We start from the raw sequence: 19,699 nt of genomic DNA, 5'->3' as shown, positions 1-19,699 counted from the left end.
GCTATTAAAGGCATTTCAGTAATTTAGAATGTCAGGTCGCATTCTTGTACCATAGGTGAGTTGCTTTCAGTTTTCAAAAGTCATGGGGTCTTTTTCCAAGTGTTCCTTGATCTTATTTTTGTAACTAGAGTTCCATTTTTCAGTCAAAATCCACATGACCAATTCAACTGTGCTTTTGCATAAATACCATAAATTGAACCACGGCCTATTATAGTCCCTGATCTTAAGCTTCTTAATGTTATATTGGACTCTGATCATGCTTTATAATAAAATCTCCAACATTTATATGAAGTTTCAAAGTACAATTCTATACATGTTTACTCAAAAGTCTCAATATGCTCAATGAAATTTACTTCCAACTCATTTTATTTAATACTTTTAATATTTTTGAAGAAAGAGGACAAGTCCAAACAAAAATCACATGGGTTATTACATCTATGTTGTAGGATGTGGGAAGAAACCCTGAACTTGCAATCCTGCTTGTAGTTAATAGGCAATAAATTCTCTTGAATGGAGTAGTTTCCTTTGTGTAAACTAATATGGGGTAGTTTTTAGTTCATGGCAGAGATAAGACCTGATGTGAGGATTTTCTGATAGATAGGACCGTCACTTTATATTTATCAGTACTTCAATCCCACTAAATATATTACCTTATGTTTTAATTTAATAATTAAAAAAATATTTTTATAATCCTATTGTAAAACATTATTTAGATGTGAATGTAGACATAAACACACATACATGCATAATACTATTGTTTTCATTTGCTAAAGGTTCTCAGGGCTGTAGATGACAACTAGATTAAATATTATAAAAATAAGTTGCATGAAGGCATGTGTGTCTGTATATATCTATATTTTTACCTATATACATATATGTTAGATCAACTATATTTTGGGGTCATGGCATGCAAGTTTCATGAAATATATTTTTTTCTGGATAATTCAGATGTTTAAAAATCAGTTTTCAAAAGTAAAAACAATACTTTTATTGCAAATGACATTATAAAAAAGAAATCACTTTTTTCTTACCTGTTTTGATTTTGTTACTGTGTTGTAGGTGTGTGACTGGTGTAAGCACATAAGACACACAAAAGAGTATCTGGATTTTGGGGACGGGGAAAGAAGGCTTCAATTCTGCAGTGCAAAATGTCTCAATCAGTACAAAATGGACATTTTCTACAAAGAGACACAGGCCAATCTTCCAGCTGGACTCTGCAGCACATTACATCCTCCAGTAGAAAATAAAGCAGAAGGCACTGGGGTGCAGCTGCTGACTCCAGATTCTTGGAATATATCGCTAGCAGATGCTCGGAGAAAGGCCCCATCCCCTGTGTCTGCAGCTGGCCAAATTCAAGGTCCTGGACAATCCACGTCTACCACTGCCTCTCCGTCTGATACTGCCAACTGCTCTGTCACTAAAATCCCAACACCAGTTCCCAAACCTATTCCCATCAATGAGAATCCAAATATTCCACCGGTTTCTGTTCCACCACCTGCTAGTATTGTGCCTCCAATTGGTGTCCCACCTCGAAGTCCTCCCATGGTGATGACAAACCGTGGACCAGTTCCCTTGCCCATATTCATGGAGCAGCAAATTCTGCAGCAGATTCGTCCACCGTTTATTCGAGGGCCACCTCATCATGCGTCAAATCCAAATAGCCCTCTGTCCAATCCAATGATTCCTGGAATTGGCCCACCACCGGGTGGTCCTAGAAATATGGGACCCACTTCCAGTCCAATGCATAGGCCAATGCTTTCCCCTCATATCCATCCTCCAACGACTCCAACCATGCCTGGAAATCCTCCAGGCTTACTTCCCCCTCCACCGCCAGGAGTTCCTTTGCCCAGTCTGCCATTCCCTCATGTAAGCATGATGCCAAATGGTCCTATGCCCATGCCACAGATGATGAACTTTGGTTTGCCATCTCTTGCCCCATTAGTGCCACCACCAACCCTTTTAGTGCCATATCCTGTTATTGTTCCACTTCCTGTCCCAATACCAATTCCAATCCCCATTCCTCACATTAATGATTCCAAGCCCCCAAATGGCTTCTCAAGCAATGGGGAAAGCTTCATTCCAAATACACCCAATGACACAACAGGGGCTAAGCCAACAAGTAACTCTGTGTCCCCGAGGAATTCTAAACAAGGCCCTTCCAAACCTTCTGATTCATCACCAAGCTGCTCAGGCCAGTCCTTAAATCAAACCCAAGTGCATCAGCAGCACAGTAAAAATGAAGTTGTTGATTTGACTGTGAGATCGACTAGTCCTGTGAACAACAAGTTTGGTTTTCCTACAGTACTACAGGGACCACAGGATGGTGTGATAGACTTAACTGTAGGTCACAGGTCTAGACTACACAATGTTATCCACAGGGCTTTGTATGCTGAAGTCAAAGTTGAACATGAATCTAGCAGTGTTGTGAATCTGACTTTGGGGAGCTCAGAGAAAAGGAACTGCAGTGACTGCAGAAAAAATTGCAGCCCCACCGAAACAAAGACATTACCGGGTGGTGATCCACCTCACTGCGGCTCCCTCCCAGTTGCCTCTGGCACTCCAGAAAACGCTGCTGCTGCAGCCTGCAATGTCATTGTGAATGGCACAAAAGGCCCCGAGGTTTCTAAGAACTCAGAAACCCCCCAAGAGCAGAAAAAGACTCCGCTTCAACCCTGTTTGCTGGAGGAGCTGCCAGTGAGTGAGCTGGAATCTGTTAAGGAGAATAACTGTACATCAAACTGTCGCCGAGAAGGAGAGTCTGGTAAGAAGACGGGGGAAGAGTCTTTGTTTGGGGGAGACAAACAAGATCCCAACCTTAACAATCCAGCCGATGAGGATCATGCGTATGCTTTGCGGATGCTACCCAAAGCAGGCTGCGTCATCCAGCCTGTACCCAGACCAGCGGACAAGACTGCTATTGGACCCTGCATTATTTCAACACCAATTCTCAGCACAGGGCCAGAAGATCTAGAGCCCCCACTGAAAAGGAGGTGTCTCCGAATTCGAAATCAGAATAAGTAAAGGTTCGTGTAATCCCTAAAGTCTTCTGTGTGAGTAGAATTGATACTGATATTTTCAGGTAGGATGACATAAGAAGGTTGCCGTTTGAGAAACAGGGGCAAAGGTTCGAGTTGTTCAGCTCATTCCCTTGAATTCATTACATATGTCTTGTGTTTTGTCATGCAACATTTTTGTACTTGTTTTACACACATCAGCAGTATCTTGTTTCTTTATCTCATGGAGTATTCCGTTAACAGCTTTGGCAAAGAAATGGTAGTGAGATATCTAGGCTAACTAAAAGCTCCTTTGCAATGTTAGTTTTTAAGACCAGGAAATCAGCCCCCAGTCTCTGGGGCTAAGTCATCTGTTAAAAAAAGGCAATTTGGGACTTGTGGGGTTTAATTATCACCATACATTTTAAGATGATTTTAGGAAGACCAATTCTAAAACTTGGAATTACATGAATTGAAAAATCATGCTTTTCAACCTTTATCAAGTACTTTCTGAAACGTACAATTTTTAAAGTAGGATTTAAATAAGACTTTCATGACATTTCACAAGCTTTGTTTGAGTGGAGATAAAAGTGTAATTGCTGCTGACTAGTTTGATTCTTAACTATTGAATCACACTGCTATGGGTTCACTTCTCCATAACATTTTCTATTTTTTCTGCCTTTAAAAAGCATGTTTATGCTGATATAATATGCACTTTTAATGATCTTTGGCTAGGGCAATCTAACACACAAAAAATAACATTTTTTTAAAAGAACACAAAAGAGCCTTTTTAAACAATTTGACAATTTTTAAGAATTGTCAAATTCCCATTACATCTTTGTATCAAATATGTTAATAGTGTTTATCATCTTGCTTGGGGCTCATACAGCTAGTTAGAACCTTGAATACCCTTCTTTTAACTACTTTACTTTTTTGAATTTTAATCATCTTTGCCTATTTTAAATTTTATATACACTTTTATGTTTTAATATTTCATTTGCACACCACCCAGAGGCCTTCTGTGAGGAAGCTGGGCAGTTTATAAATCCAATAAGTAAAGAAATAAAACGAACAAACAAAAATTCTGAAGTACCTGATACCTAATAGGAGAGATAGACACTGAAGTCCTGCTTCCTGTCTATGCTTACAGAGCAGATACAGGCTTCTGAGATTTCATTGCACAGTAATGCTGTACTGAAAGCTTTCCCCATTAGCACCTAGCCATAGCATGACTGATCTCTAGGAGCATTCTTTTTCTCTTCATGACATTGCCTTAATCTCACTCCATGAGTTGTTCTTACTTGTTCTAGAGTTGAAATAGCGCTTCCTCTTCAAGCAAGCAATGTGTTGCAGCAGTTGAGCAACAATGGAGGAGTGGTGGTGAAGGGACGGCTGCTTAACAAAGCAGAATAATGATTTCTGGCTGTAGGTCTAGTGTTTCAGGTACAAAATACTTTTGAGTGTAAGTTTACCACTCTTCTAAACTAGCACCAGAATAATGCTATTCCAGAACAGGGCTTAAAACATTCGCTTTAAGGCAAGGGTTCCCAACCTGTTGGCCGTAGCCCACTAGTGGGCTGTGAGGAGATTGCAACTGGGCTATAGAAACAGCCAGCGAACGCATACGCATGCGCAGCCTCACTTGCACAAGTGGCAGGCGAATGCATCCGCATGCTCCATTTGTGTGAACAGCATGTGCGTGTGCATGCTGCTTGTGCAAATGGAGCTGTGCGTATGCTTGCCGGCCACTCACATGGGACCATCCCCCCTCCTCCCCACTCTGGCCAGTCCACAAAGCCAGAAACGTTGGGGAACTCTGCTTTAAGGTAACTCCACAAAACATTTTTGTGAGACAATGAGTTTTGACTAAGACAGACCAGAACTGAACTCATCTGTCTAGCCATCTCTCACCTTATCTGCCAGATCCAACCCATAGGAATATTTTGTCTGGTGACATTCAGTGCATGGGTGGAAAACAAAGCCAGGGGAATCTACCAGTCTCTATCCCAAGTGTACCTTGTCCTGTGGCCAGAAAGGGTTTTGTGGTGGTGGGGTGGGGTGAGAGAGCACAATTTTGACACTGGAACAGTTTTCCGCCAGCTCAATCAAGCATTGGTAACTAGCACTTTAAATCAGCTGTGAGGAAGAACCCTGAATTAACTTATGTTAATGTACTAGCCAGGTTGGAATACATATATTCCAACAGGCATTCCTATAAATATACTAAGGATCTTTCCATGTAATTGTTTTTATACAGTTAAGTATTTCTTGTCAACATTCTGCAAAGTATTCTGTTACCAATATTATAAAGTTTGCAGTACTTCAGAAGTAGAACATTTTGTATTTCAGGAAATGTTGTAGTTCCTATAGATTTGTGCATTTGTTTCTGTTGTGATTGTTGAATATCATGTAATTATTAAAATTCCATGGATTATTCAAGGTTAACTTATGTAATAATGATGAATATTACTTAAGTGATATTTGCATCCTTGACAATTAAAAAAAGGAATTTAATTCAGTCACCTTTGAGAGAGAGGTGGGCAACTATATAATTTTGATAAATGAACAAAACAAATAACTCAGTCAATTTTTTAACTAACAGAATAGCGAGCTACTTTAAAGTAATTATTCCATTTTCTGCCTGGTTCTGCAGCAAAAACAAAAAAGTGGGTACCATTGTCAATCAAATGCCTCATCTTCTAACATAAATTATTACATCTATTGGCTGTTCATACTGAAGCTAAGTTGGAAGAGTGGGTTTACTATCTTTGATAAGATCATCTGTACTTTTCAAAGTATTCACCAGACAGGTGAGGTGGATAAATAATTAGACTGTTCCCATGTGCAAGTTGTCCTCACCTTACAACAGTTCATTTAGTGACCCTTTAAAGTTACAATGGTACTGAGAAAAATGAGTTATGACCCTTTTTCACACTCACAACCATTGCAGACAAGCAAAGTCAATGGGGAAGCCAGATTCACGGTGCTACTAACTGAACTACTGCAATGATTCCTTTAGCAACTATAGCAAGAAAGGTCATAAAGTAGGGCAAAATTTGCTTAACAGCTGTCACATTTAGCAATAGAAATTTTGGACTCAGTTGTGGTTATAAGTCAAGGACTAACTACACTAGTTTTCTAATCTATACTCCCTTCACACTTCATCATTTGAGCCCTATTTGCAGAAGAAATATATGTCGGATATATGAGACAACTTCTGAAGGGGATGATTATACTAAAATTAATAAATAGAATAAAATAATGACACAGATAAAAATTAAACCCCTCTCCCATCCAATCCCATTTTTAATTCTGCAACTATATTACAGGTCTCTCTCTATTAGTATGTAATTTACACTACATTTAATCAAAAGTAATACATATTAAGTATTAGGTTATTAATGCTAACATAATATTAAGTTATGCTTGTTCCTGGGTAAATGTGGATAGGATTAAGCATCTGCAGTATTTCTTCTAAAGTGGGTTTAATTCTTTACTATTCGTATAAGTACAATATGCCAGCATTCATTCATTCATTCATTCATTCAGTTAATTAGAAGTAGACTTCTCAGGAAACAACATGTTTCAAGCATTATTAAATGATAATAATAAAACATAAGTTTTTATGTTGTGCTAATTTTCTAATTTTATCTAATACCTTTTATGTAGAGGGAGAAAGACAAACATTTTGCATAAATCTCCTGACATAAATGCTAAATTTTTAGAGGAATATTTTCAAACTAATCACCCTTGAAAGACCTACCTTCCATGATAAAAGTAAATTTAAGAATGGCCTTAAAGCCACCTAAATTAGCACTATGTCAGTGAATGAGGAAGATCTTCCAGATGAAGATATACCATGGATTTGTATAAGAGAAGTATTATAATATTGGCAATTTTCAGTCCCTTTCCAGTATGAATTCTAAAATTTAAATTTTTCACAGCTCTATACACTTTTTGACACCTTCATAAAGCTATTTGTTATGGCCTCAAATCTTGTTTCTGGTTAGTTATAGACAAAACAGATTTTATCACATTTTATGTGAAATCAGTGCTTCAGTGTTAATCATTCTACACTTTCTTAAATTGAACCTCGTTTGCCATTTCATTGATCACTCACTTTGCTCAAGGAGACCTTTCTGAATCTCTTCACAATCCCTTTTGGTTTTCACCAACTTGAATATTTTATTATCATCAGCAAAATGGGCAACTCACAAGTTACTCTTAAATCAATCACGGTTATAAATGAAAGCACAAGTTGTTTTGATTTCTTAAATCAAAGTAGAGTCTAGATATGCTACACAGAGAAGTAAAGTCTAGATGTACTACATAAGAAAATTGATATAATTAAACAAATACAAAAATTGGCAGAAATGCATAACCTTAAAACCCACTCAAAGCTCTTTCAAAAATTGCTGATGAATTTTCCTTGGCATTTAACAGTTGCAAAATGGGAATAAGTGTGCAAATTGTATTTCATTTTAAACTTTGAGAAACCAAGTTTCGTTTTTAATTTAGCCTTGCCATTTTTTGGACTATGGCTTCTAGAAAGGCACTAGGATTCCAAGTGGGGTTTTTTTTTCCATAAAAAGGTTTCAAATCATGTACAAAATATCTCAGGAGTGGGTAGTTCTTTGGTTATCAGCACACCATTTCCAACTGTGAGATCCTTCAGAGGAAATTCTGTTTTGCCTGGTGGTGGAAGAGAAGACTTTCCCCCGATTGGATTTTCACATGGTAGTCATAGGGCCAGTTTTGCCCCTCAAAAATTCCCTCCAACTAAGGTAGGCCTGAAATTATTGGACTTGCCCAGTCAACTGGTGTGACACCCACAGGCCTCATATATAACTCCAGGATTTTCCTCCTGGCCGCCCTGAGGAAATCTCCCCAAAGTTCACTCCCATTTGCTTCTTATCCCTCACTATCTCTTTCCAATAGCTAAGGGTTCCCCAACCTGTGGGCCACAGCCCACTACCACAGTTGGCCATGAGGGGATTGCAACTGGACCACAGAAATGGCTGGTGAGCACATGCCCATGTATCCTCAGTTGCACAAGCAGCAGGTGAGCGCGTGCAAGCATGTTCCCTTTGCACAAGTGGCAGGCACGGGTGTATGCCGCTCACACAAATGGAACAGCATGCATGTGTGCACTTGCCAGCCGCTCACATGGAACAATCCCCTCTCTTGCCCCCCTCACCAGTCCACAAAGCCGGAAATGTTGGGGAACTCTGCAATAGTTGGATCATAATGTTGCAGTGGTAGCAAATGCCACAACTAGCAACATTCCTTGACAGAATCTAGGTTCTAATTAACCATCCTGATTCCAATTTTCAATCTTGGCTCAATATTAAGTAATTCTAGGCCCCAACTTTCAATTTTTTTTTTCAACTCTGTGCCTTCCCTACATATTTCCTGAGAATCTTGCTCTTCAGACAGTTTCCTATTATGTTCCATTCCCATTCTTCGTTTTCTCATATGAGCAATCTCCCTAACATTTTTGTCTGGGGTGTGTGGTCTAAAGTGGTATGATGTTTCTCAAGTATTTCATCTCTTAACACTTTTTCCTTCAAGCTTTGTCTTTTTGTCTCTATCACATTTTACATTTGTCCCTCTTTTTTGACTCTTATCTTTCTTGACTTTCTTCTTACTTATCCAGGTGATTTTTTTTTTCTAGTCATCTTTTCTTTCTCTCACAGAAGTTAAAATAAAAATTTACAGTTTAGAGTGATATAATGTATTGGTTTATCAAAATACAGGTAAAAGGAAATCCCTGTATTTTATATCTACAGACTATGACTATATTTTTTCACTTTTATCAGGTCAGTCAGAATCTTTTAAACTCATATTTATCTGTATGGTTTTTCTTTTTTATCTGTAAATTGCCCAGAGTCATCAAGGAGTCAAGTTGCTTTGGGATTGGATAAATGAATAGTGCTCAATATGCTTTTAAGTTTCTTTTATTAAGCATATATTGAATCATAATATTTACTCAGGCAGCATGGAAAGTGTATTAAACATTTAAATATTGTAGTTGTATAGTTGGGATGAATCTATACAGATGCTGAAAATAAAAATATTTGAGCATTCAAATATTTAGTCCCAGATGCTCCGTGGATCTGTGGTATTTGATTAACTTCATTTTGAAAAGCTACTACAACAGGGAGAAACAGCACGGGGAAAATCTACAGTATCTGTACTTGCAATGCCAATGTAAATTTTGTTGCCATTCTATTTATGTTTATTTCTCATTTATTAACATAGGAAAAAAGGCATATTTTGTCTTAACTATTGCAAATCATCAAGTGTCCCTGTGTAAACTGCTACTAATCCACAGACTATATAGATTGATATATATTTTATATTAATTTATGTACATAAAAGATTAGTTAAACAATTTATAAGAGAAATGTACTACTATCATTTTAATTTTTTTAACTTGTTTTGATATCTGTTCAGTGGTATATTAACCATTAAGCAGACTGAGCATGTGCTTAGGGCATCGGTCCCCAAAAGGGGCAACACAAAGTTGAAAATATGACTTTGTTTGTACGTATGTACAAAGGAGGGGGACACCAAGAATTGTCAACGCTTAGGGCACCAGTGAGCCTTAATCCACCACTGTATCTATACAACATGTTTGCCACTTTTTGCTCACTTTTTATGGCTAAAAACCTATCCAAATGTATTTAGTTAATTCTATTGAATTTGATGGGGTTTACTTCTGAGTAGATCTGTTTAGGATTAAAATAACTTTCCATTACAATCATTTTGCCACCTACAATGTGGATAGTGAATTCTTGTGTTGTGTGAATTCTTAATTACTTTTGAATTAAAATCCTGAGCGAGGAAAGTGTGTGAAATCATCCTACATGGCATGTTTCCAGTAACAAATCATTGCTATTGATCAGGTAGGTGGATGGATGGATGGATGGATGGAGATAGATAGATAGATAGATAGATAGATAGATAGATGATAAGAATACAATAGTGTTCCATGAGCTTTAGTGTATTATGCTGACCACATGACCACAGAAGCATCTTCAGACAATGCTGGCTCCCTTGGCTAAGAAACAGAGATGATCACCTTAGAACTAGACTTGCCTGGATAGGAAAAACCTTTATCGTTTACCTTTTATAGACCGATGGAGAGATTAGACAGAAAGACAGAGAGACAGACAGACATATGGGGCTGGAGAGCAGACGGAGCAAGCATGAATGAAAGGTGAATTTTAGCAGACATCTGAGGCTTTTTAAATCATTATATAAGTAGAACATTTTGAATTCTTAGATATGGGAGAAGTGAGTAAATTCTTAGTTATGCCACAATTTGAAACCATGATCTCCCTGAAAGTCAGACTTATGCATCATAAAAATAATTAAGGCAATAATATGCAGACCAACTCAGCTAATAGCACTGGCTTCGAAGATGCATAGTCTCAGTCTCGTGCTTTACTAAATTAATGGGAATACACCTATATATAGCAGACAAGATGGCTGTTTTTGAGAGACAATAAATGGAAAAGAGAAGCATTATAAGTGTTATATGTTAGAACTAAATTTCTATCCTTTCAAATAGTGAATTACATTTTCAATATGACTATGGGCTATATCCTTAGAGTGACACTTCCTTGGTCTAAAATCAGTCTTGCCCTCTCTGTTTTCAATCAACTTCAGTTTCACTGAAAATTTACCATACTTTTAATGTATCTTTTGCTTTTACCATTTAAAACATTAATTACTTTAATTATTTTAATTCTACTTAATTAGAATTTTGGAATAAAAAGTTGTCTTAGATACATTGAGTTCATATCCCATCACAGCTTTTGTGGGGATGGATGAAACTGTAGTCCAATCTGCAAATCACCAAATAAATTTGTGCTTTAATGTCTTCATAACTTGATCAGGTTCAATTCCTATTCAGTCAGTAGAACTCACCTGGTGACTTTAGGTTAGTTATACTTAGCTCAACCCAATACACAAGGCTTTTGTAAGCCACTGTGAGCTTGCATGAGCCACCTTGAACTCTCAAAAAGGCGGGTGTAAAAATGACTTAAATAATAGTAAAATTTTGTACTAGTTTTGAGCCTTATTGTTCGATTCCACTGTGCATTATCTATTAGGTACCATGTGAGAACTGTTGTACCCCTTGTGAAAGGTGTTTGTGGCTGGAAATATATTTGTGCACCAGAAAAGGAATGAAAAAGGTAAATATGAAAATTCTACAAGCCTGGCAAAACACCTGAATTTTATGTCCTCGCAAGAAATTTTTTATTTAACTTGGTGAAAATCGGGTGCTAACTTCCCATTGCATAAGTATTCTACAATATTAGGTCTCTTTCTTGGTATCCATGGATTTATTTCCCCAGACTTCTTGGTATTTGAAAGAATGACATTTGAGTTTAACACATGTCTCCATCTGTAAGAATATCCACCTAGCAGCTGGCTTAGTTTTTTCCAGTGTTGCTAAAATGTTTCTAAAGTTTAAGCCAATGTACAATAATAAATATCTAAGACAAAAAGATCATACTGTTTACTTTAAAAAATCCACCCCAATTAAATTTGAACTTCCAATCTTTGTTTTGAAAACTCAGTGTGTAACATAATTATTTCATTTGTAAGTGTACATATTGAAGCATTTGTGTAGTGTAAAATGAAGCAAACAATTAGGTTCAATTTCCTTTGCAATTCTGCAGTTAACCAACATTAGCCAGTATATGCTAGATTTAGTGTAATTTTAAGCCATTTCTAAGTATCTTCCTGAAGTGTAAAATTTGCTATTGATATTACCTGCTGCATGCTGATATTAATTGTACATTTTGTATGACTTAACTGATCTGCTGTTTAAAGATCTTTTCCCAAAGATGTCATTCCTTTGTTTAGGACATTTTGAAAAAGCATGGAATGTGAACAGTTATGCATAAGGATATAGCATCAATTGCATTGCATAGTAAGCTGACTGCAATTGTGTGTGTGTGTCTGTCTTTCTGTCTTCGACTCTGACTGTCTTTGAGTCAATAATGATTCCTGGCATCTATCTGGACAAGTCTCTGCATTTATATTGACAAGATTTCAGAAGTGGTTTGCCACCGCCTCCTTCCTAGGACTGAGACGCCCAAGGGCACCCAGCTGACTTCATGCCTAAAGCAGAACTACAACACACAGTGTCCCAATTTCTAGCCTGGAACCAACCATTACACCAAACTGCAGTTTCATAAATAGCTGCACTCCTCCTTGGTCCCTTTATTTACAGTATCTATTTTTAGTGCACCTTCATGACCAAGTGGAAGTCCCACTGCACAGGCTGATCACCATTTACTAATTCCTAACTTAAAACATGCATTGCTGACAAAAATTGAAGCCAGCAGCTGATTGCATCTTAATGCAGATTTCCTCAATACAGCATCCTCCAGAGATGTTAAACCTCAGCAATTATAAGGGATGATATTTAACACATGTGGAGGGCCCAGGGTTGCAGAAAACTGTACTAAACTGTACTGTACTAAAATGTAGAAACAGCACAGGTACAGAACAGTACAAGTACAATATGATTCTGCTCATGAAAGACAGGGACAATGGACTTATACACAACGTATTACAAGAAGGTAATAAGATTTTCCAAGATCCTAGTGAGAGCCAAGATCCTAGTGAGATCCTAGTAAGTTTTGTGCAGTAGTTAAAGCATCAAGCTAGAAATGGAGGGGGGGTTATGAGTTCTGGTCTCACTTTAAGCACAATTCAGCTGGGTGACCTTGAGCCCACCCCTCACCCTCCTTCTCCCTCTTTCTCCCTCCCTCTCCCTCCCTCCCTCTCCCTCCTTCAGAAGGAGGCAATGGCAACCAATTTAGGAAAACTTCCCAAGAAAACTGCAGGGACTTGTCCAGAGAACTGCTAAGAGTCAACAGTGGCTTGAAGGCACACTCACCCACACCCACACAACATCTTTATTAAGCCTAGTAGCACAAAAGACTGTAATTCTCTCAATACTATAATTTGTTTAAAAATGAGCAGGGCTTTGGTATTCAAGCAATGTTGAGTTCGAGAGCTTTAAAGTCAAAGGCAAGGAAAACAACATATAGCATCAATTGCATTGAAGTATAGTTCCTGAATTCCAATTTAGTGAGAATCGTAGCACAAGAATGTGGTTACTCAGGAATTCCCAATATTTAAGCAAGAAAATTCTCTCCTGAAGTTGAAATTAAAAAAATAAAAATAAGCCAAATCTATGCAGACTTACTCTTTAATGATGAAGAAGTAATAGTGCCAAATACATACAGCTCTTCAGTATAATATAGTGAACTCTATAAAAAAAAACCAATTTGGGAGAAAATATACCAGGGCAAGAAGAGACAAAAGAGCAGAAACTGACAAAGGAATTTGATGTAGAAAACAAAATACACTGAATGTTAATAGCAGCTAGTGCTGATTAAAAATGCTTAGTGATAAGCTACATACTCCTTTCTCCATGGCTTCCACATTCTTATTTTTCCCCAACTAATATGTTTCTCTCAATTTCAGTGATGTGATGTCATTTATTTCATTTTATAGGGGAGAGACATAAATGGTTATTCAAAAGCAGAGACTTCAGTAAAAATGTTGAATGCATTCAGCTTTTGAGAAGAACAGAATTCATACAAATATACAGCAATTCCAAAGTGTATGTGGGTTTGAACATGCCACCTGTTTGATGATTTTCTCCCTAAGAAAATCATGGCCTTGACTTTGCTCTGAGCCCATTTCTGTTCCAAAGGAGCCAAGCAAATCATCATCATCATCATCATCATCATCATCATCATCATCATCCATATACTGTGCTCAGTGGGCTAAATTACTACATTACAGTCATTTAAAAATAATAGTGCACGTTTTGTTTATACCAACAATTCCCCAATAGGCAAAACTTTCCTTTTATTATATAGTGGAACTCTGACAACATAAGCTCATAATATTAATTGTCTTGGTTGGTGGAACATTGAATCAAGGGTGACCTTGAATGGAAGCTAAATGGGATTTGACCTGGTTAATAATTGGGTGGGATTCCTTCATGTATTTCAAGGCTGTAGTGTAGATTGGAATTAAAAAAAATAAATCCAGGAACAAGACAAAACTAACCATTTCTATATTTCTGCCAAGAAACCTGTATGGCCATGATTGGTAAAGTCACCAAGAAGCAAGCTCATCAATTTGGATACTTTACATTTTTATTCATTCTATTGGAATATAAATTTAGGATATACATTAAAAATATTTTGCTTAATATACTGAAAAGGTGGCATTTTTATGTATAAACCAGTGAAATTGTAGAGTAACTCTGAAATTGAGTGCTTACAGACAAGATGTCCGTATTGTGTCTCTAAGCAATGTAAGATAAATTCTCAATATATTCCAGTTAACTGTGTAGCATATGAGATTGAAGATGCAAACAGGATTTTCCAGTTGTGCAAACTTTTTTTCTATTACACTAAAAAGCAAAACTGGAAATATGAGATTGCTTTAGGCAGATGTACAGTGTTTTTCTCCAGTGCTTCATGAATTGTGGGATTCCACCTACTATAGAATAGAGTGAATTAGCAGTCCCCAGTTATCAGGAGGCTAAATAATCACAGAAATTAAGATATTTCAAATGTATCTTTCAAGAAATATTAACAAACTAAATTACAAGGCATATTAATCAATGTATTATTTTGGAAAATGGAAAACTATTAGAGTCTGCTCAAGTTGCTGTGCAACTGAGGTGGCTGTTCATGTGAATCCTTATTGAGGGGAAGGGGAAAACACTATGCAACCCTGACTTATTCATACGCTGCGATCAACATTACTTCAAACTCACATGACCTGTTCATACAGGAGTTAAATAACTACTCTATTATAATTTGGGTTTCTGATATTTCAGATTCCAGATACAATGCCTGAATATTTCTAAAACCACTAGATATTCTTTCTCATACAAGCACTGATCCTTGATAAATTAAAATGCCACCTAATAGGATAATATAGGATCTTCTGTTCCTAGTACCTCTTCCATCAATTCCACTTTGGAATTATGGCACAGAGTTAGTTGTTAAGAAGAAACACCGTCATTTGCTTATATTGATTAGCTTGCTTAGTTTCTCTGCTCTTGAATTTTTTTCCTAAACTATAAAATTACTTAGTAAGACCATGTAAATAAACAGGCTTAATTGTTTTTCCTTCCTCCCATGTAGGAGATAAATTGGATTGGCTAATTCCTGAATTTCAGATAGGAGACTTATTAGTCAGTTTATTTCTGTGCCAAATCTCCATGTTAATATATCCTTTTTTGGAAATATATAAATCAGAGAATATCGTTATTTTAACTGACAATATTATAATAGCAATAGCCGACTTATATATTGTTTCACAGTGCTTTACAGCCCTCCCTAAGCAGATTAAAGAGTCAGCATATTGTCCCCAACAATCTGGATCCTCATTTTACTGATCGGAAGGATGGAAGGCTGAGTCAACCTTGAGCCATTCAGAATCAAACTCTTGGAGTGAGCAGTGAGTTAGCCTGCAGTACTGCATACTAACCACTGCGCCACCATGGCTCTTTTAATGATGAAATAATGATGGAACTGGCATCCAAGTCTAGGGGCTGGGTTTTTCAGTCAATTGAAAGTGATGTGATATCGTCTTCATTCCTCTATTGTCTCTAGTCCAAAAGTTTTATTTGTTTCAGTGCTTGATGAAAGATCTCAAATGAAAGACAGGCTCAGGAAATAAGCCACAGGAAAAGTTATTCAATATACCATCCAAAATTTGAGTTATCATCTCTTTTCTTGAAATTATTAAATGGAAAAGGAATTTTTGAGCTCATAGCCACTGATAGTCTAGAAGTTTGAAAGTTGTGCTGAGTATTGATTCCAAAGAAATTCTGTAACTAGTTGGATTTTTATGAAGAAGAATTTGGTAGATGGTATTGCAAAAGTTATTTGAAGAATAGGGTTCCATATACACTAATATAGATAAAGCTAAACTATATTGTTTTCTGATTGTGCTTCTTACTCTGCATGTTTTCTGTCTTTAATCTTCTATTTTCTCTACTCCTGAAAGAACCTTAATATTATGATTGAACCTTAATGTTATGACTGTCAAATACAATACTGCAATGAATCATTATAATTATATTGACATGCCTGTTTTATTGTTGCAGGAATGCTGATATTGACAGGGTACCTTGCATGGAGAAAGGGAGCAGAGCAATCAGTGCTACTTTACCAGACAACACCAGCTGGTCCACTCGCCACCATATCTGGTCAGAAATCAAGAAAACAAAGCCATTTCCCATCATTTCTTTCAGAGGGAAGGCTAAAACCCTAGGGTGCCTTTGGGTCAGGAGACTGTAAGCACATCATGGACCCCTCAAAAGTACTCTCAGCATTCCAATGACCACACCCCCTTCTCCCTAAACCTTTGGTTTTTTGCCGATGGAGGATTTTCCTCTGATTCTAAAGCCACATGGACCAATGTATGTACTTTTTTTCCCCCTCATAGACTTCAAGGTTCAAATATTTGAAGGTGGATGATGAAATTGATCCCCACCCCCCAAAAAAAACCTGCTGTGGTTTTGCTGCTACATGAAGAATTGTGATTTGCATTGTATGGTTTTGGACCTATTCGCGTTGTAATGGGAGGCGGTTGAAGGGGCTATACTGGAGTATTGACACTTCAGCGTCATCTTTATCTCCTACCCATGATGCACTTTTAAATGAAGAGTTATTAGAATATTTTATTGGCTAATATACTTTTTCTGTGTTATTTTTACAAAGGCCACCTTTATCCTTTTTAATGCCATATTTTCAGTGTTACACTTTTCTGGCTTTTAATTTTTTTTTAATTTTGATTTGACAGATGTAAGAAGCAGCATGAATAGTTTATACTGTGGTTTTTCAGAGACTGAATGCCAAGAGAACTCAGTAAATGTTTATTCCTCTCGGTTTTCTCTTTCAATTCCCCTAAAATAGCACCCCTTTTGGGAACAGAGCAAGAGTGTTGAACTAAAGACCAAAAAAAAAAAGGGATCCCCTCAAGGTGTAAAACTATCTGGGGGAAATATTTGCTGGGTGTTATGAAAGATTTGGATGAAATTTCAACCCTGATGGTTTTGCAGTGATCCAGGAAGCCAGTGAGACAATCTCTCCAGATGTAAAGCTCTTTCATGATAATTAGAAAGGTATGGCCAAGCCAATGAAAACACAGGGGTAAAGTGAGAAGCAAGTCCCCATGATTTTGTTTCACTATTTGCTTTCTTCTGTCATGGTTAAAAGAAATGTGCAATCTGATTCTCAATTGGAGGGTGGAGGATAACAGGGTAGGATTTACTTGCGTGCACTTGTATAGTTGTAGCCAAGAATCCAAAAGTACACTAGAGCACTGATTTGGTAAAACAATTGGGAAGTATATCCCATTTTGGACAAAATACTAAGGGGGCGGGAAATTGAGGTGGGGGGAACATTCAAATCACCTTGTGATCCAGTGTAACTGTTTACTAACTTGAATAAAGCAATTGTTCACACAATAGTGATCAGAATGCACCTTCACTATAAGGCTACTGTGCTTAGCAAAGGGGGAAACATTTGGGAAGATTGTGCTTCAAAGAGCTTGGGAGCAGGGTCTTAAATTAAAGCCAATTAAATCAGAACTTTGTAGCGATGGTGCACTGACGGTACTTTGTACATACTGTATTTCTATATTTTTCCTTTGTACAGATTCACTTAAGTCAAGCTACTGTTTTACAGGGGTTCCTTATTTATTAGGTCTGTGAAGGCTTGGAAAATTACACTCAACAAGCAAATTCACTTTGATTTAAAAAAAAAAAACAAATACAAGGGGGAAAAATGAGGTGTGGGGGGAGGGCCGAGGGTCAGTGGATGGGCTCATGAACCCATGGATTTTCAAAACCTAACAAAGGCAAATTTCTATGGAAAATATGAAGCATTTTTAAGATGCTTCTTGTTGTTCTTTTTTCTTCTCCCTGACTGGTGTCAGATTTATTAAAACAAAATAAATCTCCAAGTAAAAAATGTACTTAATTTTGCTGTTGTTTCCTTTTTAAAATATATATATATATATATCTCAGAGCATAGAATATCTTCATTTATTTCAAGAAGTCAATATGATAAAACCAATATGGCAAAAGTTAGTGTTAAATTTAAACTTTAAAAAAAAGTTTTGGGGGGATAAAGATGAAAAATAAGCTTTTAAATATACTACACACAGGCTTGGCTCCAAGTAAATAGAAGGATTCAACTGTCTGCCTTAATTGCCGATGTAAAATCCAATGTTCCAATTATTTCTTCATTCTCTGACAGCCATTTGATTTTTTTTCCCTGCCTTTCAGTGACCTTGTATCGAAAATGCTAATAATTCCTCATGTAACATATACACCTGTGGATGCATATGGTATATTTTTATATCACTCCTGAAAATATTTGCTTTGTAACTTGATAATTATTTTTAAGGAATCTGACAGATACCCAGACATGCTCCTTACTTTATGGACTAACCTTCTGATGAATCCTATACAGAGCCCTTACTGCTGAATGCATAATGCTTACCCTAAGGCAGAATAATCTTATGAAATATAATGGCATAGAAAAATGTTAATTAAGTATAGGAATAATATATTTACATACTATTATAGTCTGTCATACACTCAGCCATATGTTTAGACTCCATTTGGCATTTTTATCCTATCAAGTCCTTCTCAAAACCTGGGAAAAGGCAGATGTTGTTTGATGGCGTTAAAGGTATTTGTTGCAAGATGTAAGCTATTCCAAGTAAAGCTGCCTTTTGCAATTGACTGATGGTGATTTTGTCAATACCATGGAGCTCAAGTGGAGCTCCAGATGTTTTCGGATCCCTCTTAAGATGCTTACTGCTATTGGTGCTTTTTGGGGGGTTACAATTATTTTACTACTACTTGCAGATCTTTGCATTTTGTGATTTTCTCCATTTCTTTCTCTTCTTTTCTGCTTTCTCCAGGTACTATCACATCCACTATCCAGAATTTTTGGAGGCCATGTAATAGAAGAGATAAATCACAAAATAAATTATTAGTATTATTGGAAATCAAATGAATTGGTTTCAAAGAATTCTAGCTCTGAATCCACATCTTTATTCCTGGAAATTCTTCTCAAGACCATCCATTTTTTTCTTTGTTCAAAAAGCACCATAATTTTTTGTTCAAAATACATTTGATAGCAAATTGGTCTCTGTATTATAATAGAGTGCAATTTGCATCCTTAGCACAGCCATGTTTATTGTACATTGTATCCCTTACCCCAGTGTGAAACCTGACAAGAGGAAATTTAAGTTGTAAATGGCCCATGCTATACAAGGACAAACCACCTTAGCAATTTTGACTTGGATGGTCAAATCCATAGGTGTATTTTTAAAGAACTCATAGAAAGAGAAATTAACAAAGATCTTCTCCATGCAACTATGTGTTCCCTAGTTCTGAAAAGGAGAGGGGGACTGAAGAATTAAAAATCTATTTTATAAAGTGGAGTCCCCTCTGAACAAAAATCTGACTATATCTTTAAAAATATTTACATTCTCATAGGTAAAATGAGAAAACTTAAGAACATACCACCTTATTCCTTAAGCAAATTGCTAGTAAAATCTATGGTGGGAGCCACTGCTTCTTCCATGTATATTTCTGGATAGCTTGGAAACTGGAAATATCTGCT

At 36.8% G+C, this 19,699-nt stretch overlaps 1 protein-coding gene across 4 annotated transcripts in view; it reads left to right on the top strand.

Moving 5' to 3' along the window:
• Positions 1 to 18,035, top strand: part of SOBP (sine oculis binding protein homolog) — a 176,540-nt gene extending 158,505 nt beyond the window's left edge. For 2 of the 4 annotated variants that reach the window (XM_026726650.2, XM_087913465.1), the window contains 2 exons: positions 1,060 to 3,023; positions 16,162 to 16,840. In XM_026726650.2, the coding sequence (XP_026582435.1) occupies positions 1,060 to 3,021 (1,962 nt within the window). In that variant the 3' untranslated portion in view covers positions 3,022 to 3,023; positions 16,162 to 16,840. Of the gene's footprint in view, positions 1 to 1,059; positions 3,024 to 11,113; positions 11,198 to 16,161 lie in introns of all 4 variants that reach the window. The other 2 variants (XR_015739635.1, XM_087913476.1) reach the window with 2 other exon arrangements.
• Positions 18,036 to 19,699: the final 1,664 nt, after the last annotated feature.

This window comes from Pseudonaja textilis, chromosome 1, assembly GCF_049901715.1.
Source record: "Pseudonaja textilis isolate UNSWEBS1 chromosome 1, rPseTex1.2, whole genome shotgun sequence".
NCBI classification, from domain to species: Eukaryota; Metazoa; Chordata; class Lepidosauria; order Squamata; family Elapidae; genus Pseudonaja; species Pseudonaja textilis.
This window is presented reverse-complemented; position numbering and strand designations above follow the sequence as displayed.